This window comes from Mytilus trossulus, unplaced genomic scaffold (genome assembly GCF_036588685.1).
Source record: "Mytilus trossulus isolate FHL-02 unplaced genomic scaffold, PNRI_Mtr1.1.1.hap1 h1tg000122l__unscaffolded, whole genome shotgun sequence".
Lineage (NCBI taxonomy): Eukaryota > Metazoa > Mollusca > Bivalvia > Mytilida > Mytilidae > Mytilus > Mytilus trossulus.
The window spans coordinates 1,197,704-1,217,865 of NW_026963298.1; the positions used below are offsets into that span (position 1 = coordinate 1,197,704).

At 33.2% G+C, this 20,162-nt stretch overlaps 1 protein-coding gene across 2 annotated transcripts; it reads right to left on the reverse strand.

The window, feature by feature from the left end:
• Positions 1–790: 790 nt before the first annotated feature.
• Positions 791–19,077, reverse strand: LOC134700098 (uncharacterized). Of its 2 annotated transcripts, XM_063561466.1 has the most exons (14): positions 18,969–19,077; positions 15,399–15,559; positions 13,120–13,295; positions 11,876–12,056; positions 11,396–11,507; positions 10,442–10,628; positions 9,637–9,817; positions 6,709–6,991; positions 6,061–6,250; positions 4,968–5,136; positions 3,552–3,627; positions 3,217–3,278; positions 2,139–2,244; positions 792–1,495 (listed from the first exon to the last, which is right to left on the reverse strand). In XM_063561466.1, the coding sequence occupies exons 2-14, from the start codon at positions 15,556–15,558 to the stop codon at positions 1,225–1,227; spliced, it is 2,154 nt and encodes a 717-aa protein (XP_063417536.1). In that variant the 5' UTR covers position 15,559; positions 18,969–19,077; the 3' UTR covers positions 792–1,224. The 2 variants fall into 2 exon arrangements, with proteins under 2 accessions (XP_063417537.1, XP_063417536.1); XM_063561467.1 differs by lacking the exon at positions 15,399–15,559 and having other exon boundaries at positions 791–1,495; positions 18,969–19,061.
• Between the last annotated feature and the right edge of the window lie 1,085 nt (positions 19,078–20,162).

The window sequence follows — 20,162 nt, forward strand, 5'->3', positions numbered from 1 at the left end:
TTAAAATGGCTATGGGCTTTTAAATTGAACTTAAAATTAAAACACAAGGTACTACATCTTATCTACATGTTCCCATTTTGTTTCAATGTAACATCACTGACAAAGTCTTTCATTGGATTACGTCAAGCGTTAAATTATGTGTTATTATTTCTAATCTGGGAAATCACAATAATTTTTTTTATAAATGAAATACAGTATAACCTTCCTAATCTGACATCTGAATATTCCAACATCCTGTTTTAACCGAAACATTTTCATGGTCCCAAAATAGACCTATCCTTGCAATAAAACCTGAATATTCCAACATCCTTTTTTATCCAACATTTTTTTCTGGTCACATAGTGTGTTGGATTAGGCAAGTTCCACTGAAACAATATTTAAGTCAATATATACACTTTTTACTATTTTACTAATTCCTATCATGCAAGTTATATTTTATTCAACATTAAATCATACCCTAAGATCTACTACTTTGTGTCTGCTCATATGTCTAACAGAGAACCATGTCTGGTTTGTATTATGCAACAAACTTTTATCAATATCTTTACTATTGCGCCAAAAATAAAGTCTTCCATTTGTGCCAATATTATATGTAAATACAGGTAAATAATAAAGTTAGGAATTAAAACAGAATCTTCTAAAAGTATTATCAAACACTGAGCACTATAAAATCCTTGCATATCTGGTAAAACGTCATGTTGTAGGAACATCTTGCGCAACATTATTATAAAAGTAAAAGTTGTAGAAACATCTTGCGCAACATTATTATGAAAAAAAGATATTTTTTTTTAGTTCTTGATTGCCTCAGAAATTAGTCATCATAAAATCATAAAAGTAATGCTTAAAATTAATAAAACAGTTCGGACAAATTAATGTGATCATAAAACCTTATAATAAAACTCAAACCAAAGCACTATAAGAATTTCACTTGTGAGATGTGAGTTCTGAGCACTATACACAACAGTAAAGTTATACTCTCTCCATATCAGCTGTAATTGTGGATTTGCAATTTTATTTATGGTACACATAGTTGACTTGTCTCTATTTTCATTTGAAACCAACTAATTTGTTTATTCTTTATCATATGACAATCCGTTTTGATCCAATGGCCATGGTTAGGCTATATCATGCATCACTTATGACCAATGAATCAACTTTTCCTTGAACCAAGGAATTTGCTTATCCTATATCATGTGACAATCAGCTGTTAACCAATAGCCTTGCTTATGCTATATCATGTGACACTTTTGACCAATGAATCAATCTTCCATCCCTGATAATATAAATATCTCTCTCAGATAAACACTGTAAAATCCCAAGTGTGAATCCAACATTAAAATCAGCCGTAAGTTCAAGGTCATCTGCAGCTAGTAAGATAGTTTTATGTAAATCCTGTTTGGCAAGATATTCAGCAAATGTTACCACTTTAGCAGTCCTATGTGTTACAAGTATTTTATTATGTTTACAGTTTCTACACACATCAGCAATGTTCTTCCTGAAATTAAACAATATATAAAATCAGGTAAATATCAAAATAACATATAAATTTGGAAAAATGAGTATGTTGGAAGTAACCTCAAAATTATTGCAGATATTATGACAACTTTTTCTAATGTACTGTCAAACTTCTATTGAGCCTTGGTTAAATTTCCATTTGTTTAATGCATTCCCAACTGTGATGGGTCAAACTAAGTTGATTGAAGACCTTGGTTAACTTGACCATATATACTGGAGGTGGGTAAAATAATGTTAGTTTTTGTTGTAGTTTTTTTAAATATATATACTTAAAATGTTCCCTTTCAGATTTTTGACATATGTGAGTAATAACACTAATGTTAACTTTTCTTGGAAGAGACACATTATCAATTACAAATATTAGTTCAAATATTGAAATCTTTCTTTTTAATCATGAAAGAAAAAAAGTTTTCCTGATAATCGTGGGTTAATTTAAAACTGTTCATATATATAACAATTGGAACGGAAAATATTCGTCAGCAAGATCATAGGGAATATGTATCAATTGGCGATAAACACAGATTATTGGATTTATTCAACTTAGAACACTAAATTATTCAATTCTAAAGTCTAAACCTCAGCTAGTATTATACGATTTGGACATCAGGAAATTAAAAACTTACATATCATCTTCGTTTAAGTCCTGAGCATTCTGACTGCAAGCTTGGATTATTGTTGGTTTTGTGGCGGCTCTTTCAAGAACTTTGATCAATTCGTCATTCAGTGTTGCTAAAATAAAAAAAAACAAGTGAAACTGCAAGCTACTGCTCACTGATGATACCCCCGCCGCAAGTGGATAATATTAATAGTGTAAAAATATGCAAGTGTTCGGTAAACAGGAAGTTGTCGAGTGATGAATCTGAAAACGCATCACACGGTATAGCTGACTTATATAAATCCTGAAACCAAATTTCAGAAATCCTTATATTGTAGTTCCTGAGAAAAATGAGAAAAATGTGACGAAAATTTTCAACTTGGCTATCAAGTGTAAAATCATACAAGTGTTTGGTAAACAGGAAGTTGTCAAGTGATCAATCTGAAAACACATCACACGGTATAGCTGACTTAGATAAAACCTGAAATCAAATTTCAGAAATCCTTGTATTGTAGTTCCTGAGAAAAATGCGACGAAAAATATTCATGGGACGGACAAACTGACTGTTGGACAGAAGGACGGACAGACAGAGCTAAAACAGTATACCCCCCCTTTTTTAAAGCGGGGGTATAAAAAGTGTTATCTGCTTTACTGCTTTACTGTCGCCACATTCTTTATACATCTGATGCTTTTTAAGTTAAATATATGCATGTTTTTTTGCTTATTGTAGAAGGTTGTACAGTGACCTAAAACTGCTTACATCCACTGTGTTTGAAGTCTGTTTAATGTTGTCTAATTAGAAATGATACCACATCTTTTTTTTTTATATGTATGTGTAAAAATAAGAAGAGGTGGCAATAAGACAACTCTCCACAAGAAGCAAAGTGACAAAAAAATAAACAGTGGTTTATTTTTAAGGGAGCTGGAATATATAGATTCATCATTACATGAAATAAATTTTCATACAACTGAATGGTCAAGTTATCATCTATAATATGTAGTACAGTATTATGGTATTATAAGTCTATTTTTGTCTTTTAATCTTTTACTCCATAGAAGCACAGGCACATGTTGAATTTCCCCTAAATAATAAAGTAGATGTTTACCTCCGGCTTGAATTACTGTCAGGCCCTCACTTGTATCAGGCAAAATTTTCATTCTTTTCCCACTGAAAGTAAATTAATATACAATGTAGGTCTTAATAATTTATAAAATAAAGATATTTTTCTTAAGATGTATCAAATTAGAAACAAATATAATTACTTAACTTGGTTTAAAAAAAAATAAAGCCTCTTGTAAAAGTTTCAAAAATCGTTATACATTGATTTTTTAATTTCCCTGGAACCCATTTTCATGGATGGAGGAAAACTTGCTTCTTTGACATTTGATTTTGAGGTTTACACTTAACCCGCTTTCATTCGTCACAATTTTATAACTTTACCTGGTGTCCTCTCTTGATTCTTGATGTGAAAGATCAGAGACAGATCTTTTATTACTAGTCACTGGCTGGTTCACTTCTGAAAAATAGGGGACATTAAAATAGTATAAAGACAAAGACTCATTATTTACATAACTCATTACAGAAAAGTTGACTTTAGTATAATGTAGCAAAAATTTTAATCAGAAAATGAATAGTTCTCAATATTGTTTAGGAAGTTTTTCGCCATCTTGGTTTACAATGATTTTATAGTAGATTTTAATTTTTGTTTTTATTTGGTCGGGTTGTTGTTTCTTTGACACATTCCTCATTTCCATTCTCAATTTTATTCATTGTTTTGCCATGGCATTGTCAGTATGTTTTCATTCTATTGCCATGACATTGTCAGTATGTTTTCATTGTTTTGCCATGGCATTGTCAGTATGTTTTCATTATTTTGCCATGGCATTGTCAGTATGTTTTCATTGTTTTGACATGGCATTGTCAGTATGTTTTCATTGTTTTGCCATGGCATAGTCAGTATGTTTTCATTCTATTGCCATGGCATTGTCAGTATGTTTTCATTGTTTTGCCATGGCATTGTCAGTATGTTTTCATTGTTTTGCCATGGCATTGTCAGTATGTTTTCATTCTATTGCCATGGCATTGTCAGTATGTTTTCATTGTTTTGCCATGGCATTGTCAGTAAGTTTTCATTCTAGCCACGGCATTGTCAGTATTTTTTCATTGTTTTGCCATGGCATTGTCAGTATGTTTTCATTGTTTTGCCATGGCATTGTCAGTATATCTTCATTGTTTTGCCATGGCATTGTCAGTATGTTTTCATTGTTTTGCCATGGCATTGTCAGTATGTGTTCATTCTATTTCCATGGCATTGTCAGTATGTTTTCATTGTTTTGCCATGGCATTGTCAGTATGTTTTCATTGTTTTGCCATGGCATTGTCAGTATGTTTTCATTCTATTGCCATGGCATTGTCAGTATGTTTTCATTCTATTGCCATGGCATTGTCAGTATGTTTTCATTGTTTTGCCATGGCATTGTCAGTATGTTTTCATTGTTTTGCCATGGCATTGTCAGTATGTTTTCTTTGTTTTGCCATGGCATTGTCAGTATGTTTTTTTTTTTTTTTTGCCATGGCAGTGTCAGTATGTTTTCATTGTTTTGCCATGGCATTGTCAGTATGTTTTTATTGTTTTGCCATGGAATTGTCAGTATGTTTTCATTATTTTGCCATGGCATTGTCAGTATGTTTTCATTGTTTTGCCATGGCATTGTCAGTAACGTTTTCGTCTTATGATTTTGAATGACCCTTTGTTATCTTTAACCTCTACTAAATAAAGAGTTTTCTCTTATTCCTGTTTTGAAATTTATCAATTTTTTTCCTTGGATCAGACACCAAATTCCCATTTAAACTTACCCTCATTCCTCTGAATCTCCCGTAGTTTATGAAACACTTTGATCATATTATTTCTGTCATTGACTGTATAAGGTCTCAGATGAACTACAACAGGCAGGCTGTCAGCAGGTTTAAACTGAACTGTCAGTTGACTTTTACATGTTACTTTTATAATAATTCCTGTAGAAATCTGAAAAGAAACAATGCTCCATTACTATTATTGATTAAAATGCTACATTACTATAACAAATTATCTACCGTTTTGAAAACGAGAAGGATTTTCTCAGATTGTCATCCTTTGAAATCATAATTTGAACTGTATTTGAGACAATGACCTTTTTCAGATGCCATACACTATCTATCACCTTTTTTCTCTGCACCATGAAAGTCTTATGGTAAGGATTGACCTCTCTGATGTCAACTTTTTCTTACAAATAACACTGTGGTATCAATATTTTGTTAATGGTCTATCACTTCTCTGTTTATTTTTAACAAAACCTGATTTTAAAAATTTGTGAACAATTTCAACTGTTGAATTGGGGATTTGAAGAATCATATCTCCAATATGACAGTCTCAATTTTACTATTTCCTCAATCAACGTAATATATATGTTAATTTTTAAATCACACATACATAGATATAAGAAGATGTGGCATAAGTGCCAATGAGACAACTCTTCATTAAAGTCACAATTTGTAATAGTTAACCATTGTAGGTATAAGAACAGTCTAGTTCACACCAAACAACAAGTTATAAAGGGTACCAAAATGACAACTGTTTAAACATTCAAACAGGTAACCAACAGTAGAATCTATATAAAACAAGAATGTGTCCAAAGTACACGGATGCCCCACTTGCTTTATCATTTTCCATATTCAGTGGACTGTGGAATTGGGGTCAAAACTTTAATTTGGCATTAAAACTAGAAAGATCATATCATGTACTAAGTTTCAAGTAGATTGGACTTCAACTTCATCAAAAACTACCTTGACTAAAAACTTTAACCTGAAGTGGGACAAACTGACGGACGGAGGCACAGACCAGAAAACATAATGCCCCTCTACTATGGTAGGCAACATAAAAAACAACATGGTACACTTTTGAACCACCTACATTATATTTCATTATTATCATTCCATCTCCTATAACATAGTAATTTAAATCCATTTTCCATGATCCATCTACACACTTCATTTTTAGCGTTCCATCATCCCTCCATTTAGGCAAACATAACTCTTCTCCAACCAGCTTCATCTTTCCACTACATTTCAGTTGGGTTTTCTGTGTAAGGGGCACCTTGCTACTGTAGTGAAAATGAAAATTTCAAATGTAGAATTAAACGTCAATGTAAATCCAAATTTACCGTAATGAACATGCGAGATGACCACAATTTCATGGTTAGTGTTACTATTGATTGCCTGCAATTTTCTTAAAGCGTAACTCATAAAACTTAAATGATATTACTATTGTCAATTCTTAGGTTTTCTACACATTGATATCTTAAAAATAACAGCTGAGAGCCACTATGTGCACCTTTTTGGCTAGTGACACAGCAACAAAGCTTCACATTGTATCAAGCGGCTGATATTTTACACCTTTACCAATAAAACCTAATTATCTGTTTACTGGAAATTCAGAAACTATTGCGATGTTTGGTATGTAGTTGTATTAGCATTGGCACATCTCATTACCATGGAGATTATTTGTCCGTTGAAATGAGATTTTGGCATGTTCTTTACTACATATATAAATATATAATACCTAGAGTCTGTGTCCGTTGAAATGAGATTTTGGCATGCTGGGATATTAGATATCTCTGTGTCAGCTGTTATCTCAGTTTCATATGGCGAAATTTCAACGTGTTCTAGCGCTTCTTTATCAAGATTCTGATTTAATGTAATTTCCATTGGAGATGTTCTTTCTGGCATTGTTGTAACTTTTGGTTGTCTTGGAGATATTCTACCTGGCTGAACTTTATTCTTGGTTGGTTCAATTTCATATTCCTTAAAATTCTCATCTTCAGAATCAGACATATTCTTTATTACTAAAAATGAAAACATAGGATTATCAAATACATCAGATTTAAAAGACTGTTTCTTAAACAATGCAGAATGCTATATAGTACTTAACATTTGAATATTTAAAAAAAAACTTCCCAAGTCTGGAAAAATCAGAAATAAATCCTCAAACTATTCCAAAATAGAAGGTGCATGTCTTAATCAGCATGTGTGCAATTGTCTTGTCAAGTTTCAAGATAGAAAACTTCAGAGGAGTTGATTACACAAACAAGTTACCCACTTGTATCTGCCCATTGTCAAAATGTCTTCAAATGTACAGTCACAACTTGTTTTACCCTGTATTCATATTCTCTATAATGTTTAGGCCAAAATAAAAACTATTCTACTTAAGGGGGTTCCCATATAAAAATTAAAGAAGAATGTGTCTCAGGACATCATTGCCCCCACTCAAGCTTTGAAATTTTTGAAGTAAACATACATGTGATGGACTGTGAAACTCAGATCAGGAGATTTGGATATTTTGGTCAGGAGATTAGGACTCAGATCAGGAGGTTTTTTATCGACATAAATGTTGTCGTTAATGTAACCATATGAAGTAGAAATTGTGTTTTTTCTACAAATTGTAATATGTTTAAAGTACCCTTATTGCCTTTCTATTTGAATAAAATAAAATATTAAGAAGAATCTGTTTCCTTTTTAGTTTTGTTTTGTTTTTGATAAATGTTTGTTAACTGCTTGCAAATAAATCATTTTATCTATCTATGTTATCTGTATAGATTTTTATTCATGTCTCCATCTCCTTATCATTGGTAAATGTATAGACAAATAAGAAAGAAATAAGCTCTACATGTTTGTTTGCAACATCATAAATTAATTTAAAAAATAACAAACACTAACAGTAGTACTGCATGGCTTTTCAGCATTATGAAAGTCATATTTGTAGAACACTTAAAAAGATTTATTTACAATTCTCAAACCTAAGGTTTTATAAACTAACTGAAACTTTTAATAGTCTAAATGTACATGTAGTATGTTCCACTCACTTAAATGTCTTATTCTTATTCTTAATAATATATGGAAGTGTTTAACGACCTTGACTGGCTTTTCAGCCCTCGCACGGTCGGCTCGGTGCCCGAAGGCGTTTGGTGAGCTTTAAATGATTTGATGCCATGGGTCAGGAACAAGTAGTGGAGGTCGCAATATGGAGGCCGCCATCTTGGTTTTGGTTTTTTACTATTTTGGTCTTTATTCTTCACAACGGCTGCTTTCAGGGCCAGTTTGGTCAGCTTGGCAGCCCGCTACCCTCGATGAAGGAGTACTGGTAGATGATCTCGGACGTAGTTCAGAAGATGACAGGAAGCGTTATCAGGACCAAAGCCGTGAGGCAGTGAAATGTAGGTCGTATCACCCAACAGCCTAGGATACAGCCCTCGGACGTTAATCGGCATGACACTCCCCATAATAGACAATGGTTTTGGAGGCATGTTAACGCGGGTACGCCAACTACTACGTCTCTCTGTACGGCATGGATTGGTTTCTGTCATCTTAAGTAGTAAGTCGTTGAACATCTAACTGTATACCCTCATCGAAGATAGCGGGTAAAGGAGAGCTGACCCAGCACGTCCGTTCAGCTGTAAGGACTGAGACGTGACTGATGGATGCTTATTCTTAAATGAGATTCAGAAACAGATTTAAGATATAAACTTCAATTTAATCCTTGAAAGGAGGTCTAGATTGCTTAAATAATTTGTAAATTTATATTTTTTTATTTGTCCCAAAACATTTAAATTCATTTAATCAATATCCTTTTATGATTATTTGATTAAAATATTAATCATTTATAGTCTTTTCACAATTTACATTTTTAAAAGCAAAATAACTGAAAACCGGATAAAACAAAGGGAAGTAACAAAAATGTATTTCAATATTCCCAATACACATCGTTTTTATAACACAACGGCAGTTAGCCAGAGGTAATCATCGTTGATTATCAGATATGTTTGACACCCCAGCTGTCAAGTGAAGCCAATTAATTATACATCTTCTTTTGATGTACAGGTAAAATTTAACACAGGTGTCAATTACACCCGTACAGTAGTAAGAAATGATTAAATATGGCGTCTGAAAATTTTCATTCAAGAAATATTTCATACACGGGAGTTTTTTCTCCTAAACGGGAGGACGGGAGGAGACCCCTGAAAACGGGAGTTTTGTACTCCCGTCGGGAGGTTCACATGTATGAGTAAAAAAGGGGCATAACTCTTGAACAGTAACTCATAACACAAATTTGAACTCACTCTGTGTGTTGCGGTTCTTATATTTTGTATGAATTCATATTCTATTCCTGAGGCAACAGAAAGTTGAGCAGGGAACCAAAATTCAGAAAGAAAGACAGTTAAGGGTAATATTTAATGTCCCCATAGGCTCCAGTAGGGAGATATAAATTCTGCGTACCTACTGTAAATTCAGAAATTATTACGTGAATTTTTTTAGAATCATTTAAAGACTAAAAAGCAGTCTTAATTTTTGCAATGTTGAGAAAAATACTGTTTAATTCATAAAAAAAAGAAGAATAAAGCGAGTTTTAATCATTGCAAATATAACCCTGTCACATTTTTGGCAAAAATAAAAACATCCTACTTATTCAAGTAAACATTGAAAGTGACTTTACCTGTAGGAACAGCGTTCATCTTCTGAATTTCCAACAACTTTTCATAAATATTCTTCATTTTCTCTTCCTCAACAGATTTCATTGGAATAAGATGGAAATATAAAAAACTCTTTTGACCAAGTTCTAAGGTTAATCTTAGTTGTGTTAAACAGTCAACGGTTTTAACAGTATCTGGTCTGAGCTAAGGGAGAAGAAAAATAACATTAGTGTAAACATATTATATTATTAAAATAAATTAAAGTTAAATCATGTACACAATTTACCTTTTCAAAATCTAACCTAAAGGACTAATCCATTGTTCGTACACCAAAATGGAAATAACATTATTTCATTGGTTGAATTATCATTGGTTTTTTTAATTAGTTGTTAGTGGCTTTGAAGTAGCTGTCAGATAACTGTGAGTACTCTCAGATCTGTACCTAGTGTCTTTTCATTATTGGGATGTACAGGAACCTGGCCACATCCAATCTGTGTTTTTGTTAGATGTATTAAATTTCTATTTGTATCCATCTGAAGAGTTTAACCTTTTTCAACTGATTTATATTGTACGGTTACAACACTTTCCCAGGTTTAGGGGAGGGTTGAGATCACACATACATGTTTATCCTTGACACTGTCTATATCTATGTGCATGTATTTCAGTGATTGTCATTTGTTACTTATAACTTTGTTTTTTATTCATTTTTTTGTTTGTAAATTAATAAGGCATTATTTTTTCTCGTTTGGAATGATTTTAACAACTGGTTGATAGATTAATGTATGACTAATGGCAAATATTTCTATTAAAGCAAAATATTAAAATTACCTCGTAACATTTCTGTGTGACACTTTGTCTGATGTCATAGTCCAAGGTCAAGGTCCATTTGCCTTGATAAAGTTCTACACTGAGTGACCCACTTCTCCATGGTAACTTGGTCGGGTCACTTCTAAAACATTTAATTTTGCCTCTACAAGCCAATGGTGATAGATTGTTTTGGGGTTTTTGCATTTGGCTGAAGAAGAAAAAAGTTATAATTAGTATCTAAAACAAGAATGTGTTTATCGTACACAATGATCATCATCAGTCAATAACTCTATAAAAGTTTACCTTTTCTCCAGGTGCAGGAATTTCTCGCTATATTCAAGACCTGTTGGTGACCCTCTGCTGTTGTTTTTTCTATGGTCGGTTTGTTGTCTCTTTTACACATTCCCCATTTCCATTCTCAATTTTATAATTTACATTTTTTAGTTATGTTGATAATAATAAAAAAATCATGTCCAGCCAATAATTTTTACTTTTTTGAGTTTTTATCTAAAAGTTCTAAAATTATAGTTTCAAGATAATGGCCAAAACATGGTTAAAAATTCATCAATTGGGCAATAGCTTTTTAAATAGTATTTCCAATGTGGTACTATTTTTGGGACAAATCATATCAAAACTATCAAAAGTTCATGAGCTCTTTACACATATTGGCCAAATTTGTGTTAAAGAGGGTCTCAAATTCAGTATGACAGCTTCAAACATACTATTTTTTTTACCTTTTTGAAATCTTTTCTTTTACTTCATTGTACTTTGAATTTCATGAATCAAATTTTGTTATAATAATTTCTTAAACCTATCTTACAGTTTTTAGGCTTAACATGGCATAATATATTGTGAAGTGTTATAACCAAAATTTGCAAGTACTACTCTGTCAACACTAGGGACTATATTTGTAGACAACAAAAATGAAAATGATTTACCAGCACAATAAACACCCGTGTACATTTGCCATTTTACCTTGTACTTGTTGGTTGTTGTTTACTTTGAATGTCTCGTGGTTTATCACGGTTTTCATCAATCTGTTTAAATGGTGGTCTGTTGGTCAGTGTTATATTTTTAGCTGGCTGTACTAAAAAAATAAAAGAAGAGTGTTGATTAAACAATAAATTCAATATCTGTTTGTATTCAGCCTGTAATTCAAGGGTTGTCGTTTGTTGCTATGTTACATATTTATTTATGTTCATTTTTATATATATATACATTTATAAGGATGTTAGTTTTCTCGATTAGATTGTTTAGCTTGTAATTTCAAAGTCTTTTATAGCTGACTATGCAGTTTTGTCTTTGATCATTGTTGAAGGTCTTACAGTGACTTTTATCTGTTGATTTCTGTCATGTTGTCTGTGTAATGTAGTCTCTTGAAGATAGTTGTCTCCTTGGCAATCATACCACATCTTCTTATTTTCTTGTGAATTGATATTCATCCTTCGAACCTACCACCCTTCTTCTTTTGTATCTGTAACAGTTTCTTATACACCTTCCTCATATCACCTTCCCCTTTATTGGCGTGTGGTTTAAAGTCGAACGTCATACAATGTTGTGTAGAGCCTCCATTTGGACGTAACTGTATCTTTAGTTCAGAGTTACAGGAGAGGTCACATATAATGTTTGAAGATAGCTAAAACAAAAACAGTGTAATTCAGTAAAGATTATGTACTGAACAAAATCGCCAAAATAAATTCCTCCAATATAAAATGGCACATGCAAAGGGATTGATAAAAGTTTTGAATTCGCCAAAATAATAACTGCCAAAATATTTTGTATACATTATTTACTGAAAATTGCAAAATTTTACATCCACGAAAATAACACTCTATAACATGTATATGCATGGCATGACATAATTTTTTTCAAAGATGTTTAACATTTCACAGCATTTTTATATTTCTAGTTTTACTCTAATAATTCATCGCTTATTTTTAAAACAAAATTCATTCGTTCATTGTCATGAGTGTGTGTTTATTTGTGTCACTTTGTTTTTTGAACGAGTTAAGTCATTCCAATTGATATTTTATAGTGTGTCTTTCTATGTTGTGATGTTATACTACTGTTTCCATACCCGTAGCCAGGGGGGTTCGGACAACCCCCCCCCCCCCCCCCTTGAAAACAAATAAGCACTGTTAAAGCCTATGTACTGTTCGATTTGTGAGTTTGTGAGTCCAATGAACCCCCCTTTGGAAATTCCTGGCTACGGGCCTGGTTTCAGAAAAGGGAGAATGTTTGGAACCATTACAGTGAGTTGACTATGGGTGGTACTGTAAAACTTTAGCTCAACTTGTTTTTATCTTTATATAGATCTAGACCGTTGGTTTTTATCTTTATATAGATCTAGACCGTTGGTTTTTATCTTTATATAGATCTAGACCGTTGGTTTTTATCTTTATATAGATCTAGACCGTTGGTTTTTATCTTTATATAGATCTAGACCGTTGGTTTTTATCTTTATATAGATCTAGACCATTGGTTTTTATCTTTATATAGATCTAGACCGTTGGTTTTTATCTTTATATAGATCTAGACCGTTGGTTTTTCCCATTTAAATGGTTTTACACTAGTCTTTTTTGGGGCCCTTTATAGCTTACTGTATGATGTGAGCCAAGTGACTTGGATGGAGAGTTGTCTCATTGCCACTCATAACACATCTTCTTATATCTATAGTATAAGCCATAAAATCTACCTACTGCTACATATTTCTGTATAGCTTCATATTCTACGCTGATTGTCCATGATCCATTTACAAGCTGGAGTATAATTCTACCATTCTTCCAAGTGTATTCTCCATCCTCATTACAGAGTCCGCTATCATTGACTTTACCTCTGCACATCAGACGTGTTGGATAATTTAAAGGCATCTCATCTGAAAAAGTCAAATAATCATTAATTTCTGAAGTTCTGAACATTAAGTGGAAGTTAACCCTTATAGAGTTATCTCCCATGTGAGTCACAGTGACTTACACTCCCCATTTAATATGATTAAGGTGGCTCGGGCTTATTTGAAGTTTCTATCATAAGTGCTGTATTTTTTGTTATTTTATTCTTTACACAAAGTGAATCACATTGGTCGAAAAAAAAAAAATAGGGGTCAAGGACCATTTAAGCACATAATTTTACTTTTAAACAGGTATGTAAAAGGGACCATTTTTCAATGAAATGATAGGAAAAATAGAGGTGTTGACATATTTTTATCGAAATATCAAAAGAACTTTCTATGACACTTGGTCCAAAACTGCAATATAAAAAGCTGAAATATAGCTTCAAAGAATGAGCAAATAAAAAACATACGTCACAGATAAGGAAAAATAAATGTTTTGCCTTTAAACCCAAATTTTGCGAGAAAATGGTTAAAATGGGTGAAATGTCATATTGACCCTTAAAAAAATATGGATAACAACAAAAACATTTTATTAGTCACATAACTACAATGATTTAACATTTATAATCAATCAAAATATTTTAAAAATTATATCCAATTTACGACAAATACTTTTGTAATTCAAGCTTGAAATTATGCGCAGTCAAATAGTCCCAAGCCACCTTATGAATATCAGGAATAAGAGCGGGAACACAGATGAGGTGAGATCAGTTTCACAGCTTCTAAATTTTATATTAGGTCCTCAACTAACATACTAAGAAAATCAATCATTATTAATAACCTCATTTTGCACATGTTGATTTGGACTGTTCATTTGTATAAATTCTTGATACTGAATATTATCTACTACTGTGAAAGTACTTTAATTCGTGGGTATCAAATTTCGTGGTTTGAGCAATTTTTACATGTTCGTGGGTTTTTAAATTCGTGGATTTTAGTTTTCTTTAAAAAAATTTAAAAAATTAAAGCCTTTAGACACGAAGTATACAAATAATGATAAATCTTGATTGAAGGAAATAATTGCAAAGTAAACATTGACCCGTGTAAATCGCAGTGACAACACTTATTAACCCAAGATAAAGTGATCAACAGATTAAAGACCATGAAAGGTGTTAATTAGGCCATAAACATGTCACCTAAAGGAAACAGCAACATAAACAAATGCTATATACGTATTTTGAATTGTCAAATAATTCTTATTGAAATTAAGTCCAGCATGAAATTATTATTTCCCATGTGTACGAGAACTATAGGGATATAAAATGAACACTTTATCATACTGGCATATCAATACCGGAAATCTGACTTTCATCGTTTAAAAATATTTTTATTAGAATTAAAAGATCAAAAGTTGTACAGTTTATGTTATTAACGATAAAACTGTATAAACTGCATGCAGGTGTAGTTCTGTGACTGCTGTTGAAATATTCTCAGATTTGGCGATATTAAAAACATGCTCTTGATCATATCAGTAGTCAAACATACATGGGGATCATTCCATGTCTTGATTTGGACAATGGTTGTTTTATTTCGTTGGACACTTAAATTCGTGCATAAAGTCATCCATGAAAACCACGAAAATTGGTACCCCACGAATAAAAGTACTTTCACAGTATACAATGTATACATGTATTACATTTATTAACAGATGGTGTTAAGCCACTTATGTCATTGCCAACTTTACATTTGGGCCAGGTGAGCTAAAAATCATAAATTCATATATCGAAAAGATTAAAACAAATACATTGACCCATTTTTAGTTCTAAAATTCGAAAAGCATCTCCATATGTGAAGCAGGATCTGTTTACCCTAATTGTCTTGTTTAGTCTTTACTTTTTTATTTTCTATTTTGTGCGCCAGTGAATTATCTTTTCATTGTATTTTGTTTTTTTGTCATGTCATTGTTAAAAATAAAATTGAGAATGAAAATGGGAAATGTGTCAAAGAGACAACAACCCGACCATATAACAGACAAAACAAGTGAAACTGCGAGCTACTGCTCACGGATGATACCCCCGCCGCAAGTGGATAATATTAATAGTGGAAAAATATGCAAGTGTTCGGTAAACAGGAAGTTGCCAACTTTACCTTCACTCTCAGATAACCTCTCATTCCCTTTATGATGTTTATTAACTGCTGGTTTGGAGCAAGAAAGTTGGTTTTCTTTGATTATATCTAGCTTTTGTTGGTTCATGTAAGAGTACTTCTTTGTTTGGCAAACAGTCGGCTTTCTTCTTTTTCTTGCCATTCTGAAAGCAAAAGGCAGACTGACACTATACATATACTTAATTTAACATATAAACAAACTTTAAATCTATATGTTAAATAGTATTTATATGCATAACTCGATTACATCACTATCAGTAGCAGTGCCTTATTGAGGTACATGTACATTTGTACCTTTAAAGTGTACATGTAGTCATCTTACCATAACCTAAGAGTGCCTCTTCAAGTACTGCCAATCACATGTACAGGTCTTTAAAATGTACCTGGAGTCATGTTACTCGAGGGTGCCTCTTCAAGTACTGCCAATCACAGGTCTTTAAAATGTACCTGGAGTCATGTTACTCGAGGGTGCCTCTTCAAGTACTGCCAATCACAGGTCTTTAAAGTGTACCTGGAGTCATTTTACTCGAGGGTGCCTCTTCAAGTGCTGCCAATCACACCTTTAAAATGTACCTGGAGTCATCTTACTCGAGGGTGCCTCTTCAAGTGCTGCCAATCACACCTTTAAAATGTACCTGGAGTCATTTTACTCGAGGGTGCCTCTTCAAGTACTGCCAATCACACCTTTAAAGTGTACCTGGAGTCATCTTACTCGAGGGTGCCTCTTCAAGTGCTGCCAATCACACCTTTAAAGTGTACCTGGAGTCATCTTACTCGAGGGTGCCTCTTCAAGTGCTGCCAATCACACCTTTAAAATGTACCTGGAGTCATCTTACTCGAGGGTGCCTCTTCAAGTGCTGCCAATCACACCTTTAAAATGTACCTGGAGTCATCTTACTCGAGGGTGCCTCTTCAAGTGCTGCCAATCACACCTTTAAAATGTACCTGGAGTCATCTTACTCGAGGGTGCCTCTTCAAGTACTGCCAATCACAGGTCTTTAAAATGTACCTGGAGTCATGTTACTCGAGGGTGCCTCTTCAAGTACTGCCAATCACAGGTCTTTAAAATGTACCTGGAGTCATGTTACTCGAGGGTGCCTCTTCAAGTACTGCCAATCACAGGTCTTCAAAATGTACCTGGAGTCATGTTACTCGAGGGTGCCTCTTCAAGTACTGCCAATCACAGGTCTTTAAAATGTACCTGGAGTCATGTTACTCGAGGGTGCCTCTTCAAGTACTGCCAATCACAGGTCTTTAAAATGTACCTGGAGTCATGTTACTCGAGGGTGCCTCTTCAAGTACTGCCAATCACAGGTCTTTAAAATGTACCTGGAGTCATGTTACTCGAGGGTGCCTCTTCAAGTACTGCCAATCACAGGTCTTCAAAATGTACCTGGAGTCATCTTACTCGAGGGTGCCTCTTCAAGTACTGCCAATCACAGGTCTTTAAAATGTACCTGGAGTCATCTTACTCGAGGGTGACTCTTCAATCACAGGTCTTTAAAATGTACCTAGAGTCATCTTACTCGAGGGTGCCTCTTCAAGTGCTGCCAATTGCTCCTTTAGTTTAAAGTGTACATGGAGTTATCTTACCTAAGGATGCCTCTTCAAGTGCTGCCAGCATGGCCAATTGCACTAAGAGTGCCCTCTGAGAAAATCAAAGTGCTTGTAGATGTTAGCACTAAAGGGTAAAGATTACTTTAATTTATCAGAAGTAAAATTAAATATTGTATTGGTTGAAGTTGATTCATTTACAATTCTGAACAAAGAAAGATAACTCTAAATTTTAAAGATGACATCTGTAGATTAATTTCGGTTGAATTGTGTACTGTGATTGTAAGTTTGACTAAGGCGTTATAATAATAGATAAATAAAATGTATGTCTTGCATTACACCTTTCTTTTCAATAAATGTAATGGTATCACAATAGCGCAATGTCACACCATAAAAAGGGTATATTTAATGTATGTGCATTTCTTAACATTCTGGGGCCGCAGAAAATGATATTTAATTCAAATGTGAAATATAATTTGACCAGGTGACATTTAAAAAAAATTTGAGTTGCGGACTATAATTATGTTCTGGTTATCCTTGTCTCGTGGGTTTTCAATCTGTTAATTAAGAATGCATCGTGCATGTCATGGGGGTCTCATTGGGGGGTTCTGATCCCGGATCAGGCTTACTGATTGAGATGGTCGCGCCCTGCAGCACGCTTTATCAAAAGCAACTACTCAAGAGAGTCTGGAACAGTTACAACTCTTCTAGAAGAATTGAACCTGACACCTTTAGAAACCAGAAGAAAAATAGCACATATAACACTCTTTCATAAAGCCATCCATAGAAAGGTTGTTATTCAAATTCCATCGCACATTTTAAAACCAAGAAGAACTTTGACTCAAAAAAACTTAAACAACAATAAAACATCATTTCTATCATTGTCTATTCTAAAAGTGTTAGAAATATACATTCCCACACTGCAACAAGTGTATTACGATATTTCTCCACTCTAGACCTTTTAATACCAAGAGGAACTTCAAGACTCCATCAACTGAATACTTAAAGATATGTACAAATCAGGCCAAACAAAGATATTTACAGCTTTTTTCCTTGGACCAATAGAGACTGGAATAAACTACCAGACAAGCTATTAGAGATTGAGAGCAGTGAGGATTTCAAGACGAAACTAACCAAGCTCCTCTGTAGTGGCTTACCAACACAATCAAAAGATAGATGATGTTTTAACCAGCACCTGTACATAAATTATGAGCACAATTTGGAACTGTTTTTATTAAATGTTATTAACAAAGTTTTGTCATGTTGTAGCATGTTGGAAGATGTCAAAGTAAAATTTTATACTTGAGTGATAGGTAGAAGTACCCTTTTCCAGTGACGACATAGCTCTATGTTGTTACGTAGATGTACTGTTTTGTCAGATTCCAGTATCAAGTATGTAAGCAATTCTTTTTTTTTTGTAATTTATTGTGTCCCGCTAGACTTCATTTCTCGTTTTCACAGCAACATAATTTGACTTTCACGTGTCATGCTTACAAAAATATCGGCAAGCCCGCTTAAAGCTTAGACCCCACTGAGACCCACTAATGGCACTATCATCATGATTATGACATTCCTATTTCCTTGGAAAAGTATGCATAGAACGAATTCATATGAAGTATAAAAATATATGATCTGACCATTTTAATATTCATACGAATTCATATGATTTGACCATATATATTCATGTCATAAAATGATAAAAATGACAATTTATTTTAAACAAAAATAAAACATCATTTCTATTCTTAAAGTGTTAGAAACATATTTTTTCAACTGTAAAAAGATACAAAATATACAATAAAGAAAAAATACATCAAAAAGACTTTTAATTCAAATTTATTATGTAAATGTACATGGCCAAAACTAGTGAGAGATTACTCCGTCTGTGAGGACCATCGGCCGTTTTGCCAGACAAACTGGGGCCGTGGGGCAAAGCTTGAAAGACTTCTACATAAGAAATGATACAGCCTGACTACATAAGAAAAAGAAAATACTTACGTGTGCTGTTTAAAATCGGAAAAAAACAATCGGGGTCCGTGATAAAAATTCTTGTTTACGTTTCAATTTGGCGGGGAATTAATTTGGGTTACCCTAAAGCCCTGACCAATCCCCTGACTACAAATCCCGACCGATAGGAAAACTTTTTTTTATTCGAGATGGATTTTCTTTGAATTTGAAATAAGCAACATGCTAAAATTTTGAAAGATATTAGAAAAAAATGTAAAATTCAATTGCAAGGGTTTAAAAACTTTCCCTGACTTTATTCTGACCAGTATTTTTAAGTTAAATACTCTAAACTTGAAGGAGGATTTTGAAAATAAATAACTCAGCCTTGATAATCACAAAAATAAATTGTTGTTCTTTGGTAGTTTGAAAATAAATTACCTGACTTGCAATGTATTGTCAAGTAATATAGCTGTAATGTCAGAGCTTGGTAGATTTCCTATGTATTTTACTATAATTTTATCAATGTTAAAATATTGTCAAAGACTGGAACGTTTGAAATAAGGATTATTATTTGATGCATTTATATGTTGTGAACAGTTATACAGCTCTAATGTAAATACATGGTATTCTAGTATAGATTATATTCAGAGAGAAATTGAATTACCAAATTTTGACCAATCAATTGGTTCTTTAGGCAGCAACCATTTGATTTTTTTTTTTTGGGGGGGGGGGGCTATGGTTATTTTCTGTGCAAACTTTTATTTTCTCGCATTTTTAGCATTACATATAGTGGCAGCTGAGGGTGAAACAAACATTTTTTTTTCTCAGGGTCCAAAACAAATTATTTTTTTCACCAAAACCTGGAAACAAACTTTTTTTTCCAAAAAAAAAACATAGCCCCGGGGCCCCCTAGAAAATCAAATGGTTGCTGCCTTATGTCAGTATGTTAAAAATAAACTATGTAAAAGTTATGTCACATTTTGGAATAAACTGAAGTATCAAACAATTAACTCCGAAAAAGGGAAGCTTGGTACTTATTTTTCTATAAAAAATTGTTTTAAAAAAGAAAAATATTTAGAATTGCAGGACTTCAAAAAAAGGCAGTCAATTTGTAAATTAAGAATAAGTGCTCACTCTTTAAAAATTGAGACAGACAGATATTCAAACTAGAGGCTCTCAAGAGCCTGTATCGCTCACCTGAAACAACCTGGGTTTTAGAATTCATAAAAAAAAGTTAAAATTTGG

What these genes read in the sequence shown, in the direction of transcription:
- LOC134700098 (XM_063561466.1), bottom strand. Translation starts at nt 15,558, where the DNA reads ATGGCAAGAAAAAGAAGAAAGCCGACTGTTTGCCAAACAAAGAAGTAC. An exon ending in CTATACAGAAATATGTAGCA is followed by an intron (nt 12,057 to 13,119) that starts GTAGGTAGATTT and finishes TTTTTGTTTTAG; the next exon opens with CTATCTTCAAACATTATATG. An exon ending in TGATAATAATGAAATATAAT is followed by an intron (nt 5,137 to 6,060) that starts GTAGGTGGTTCA and finishes GTTTCTTTTCAG; the next exon opens with ATTTCTACAGGAATTATTAT.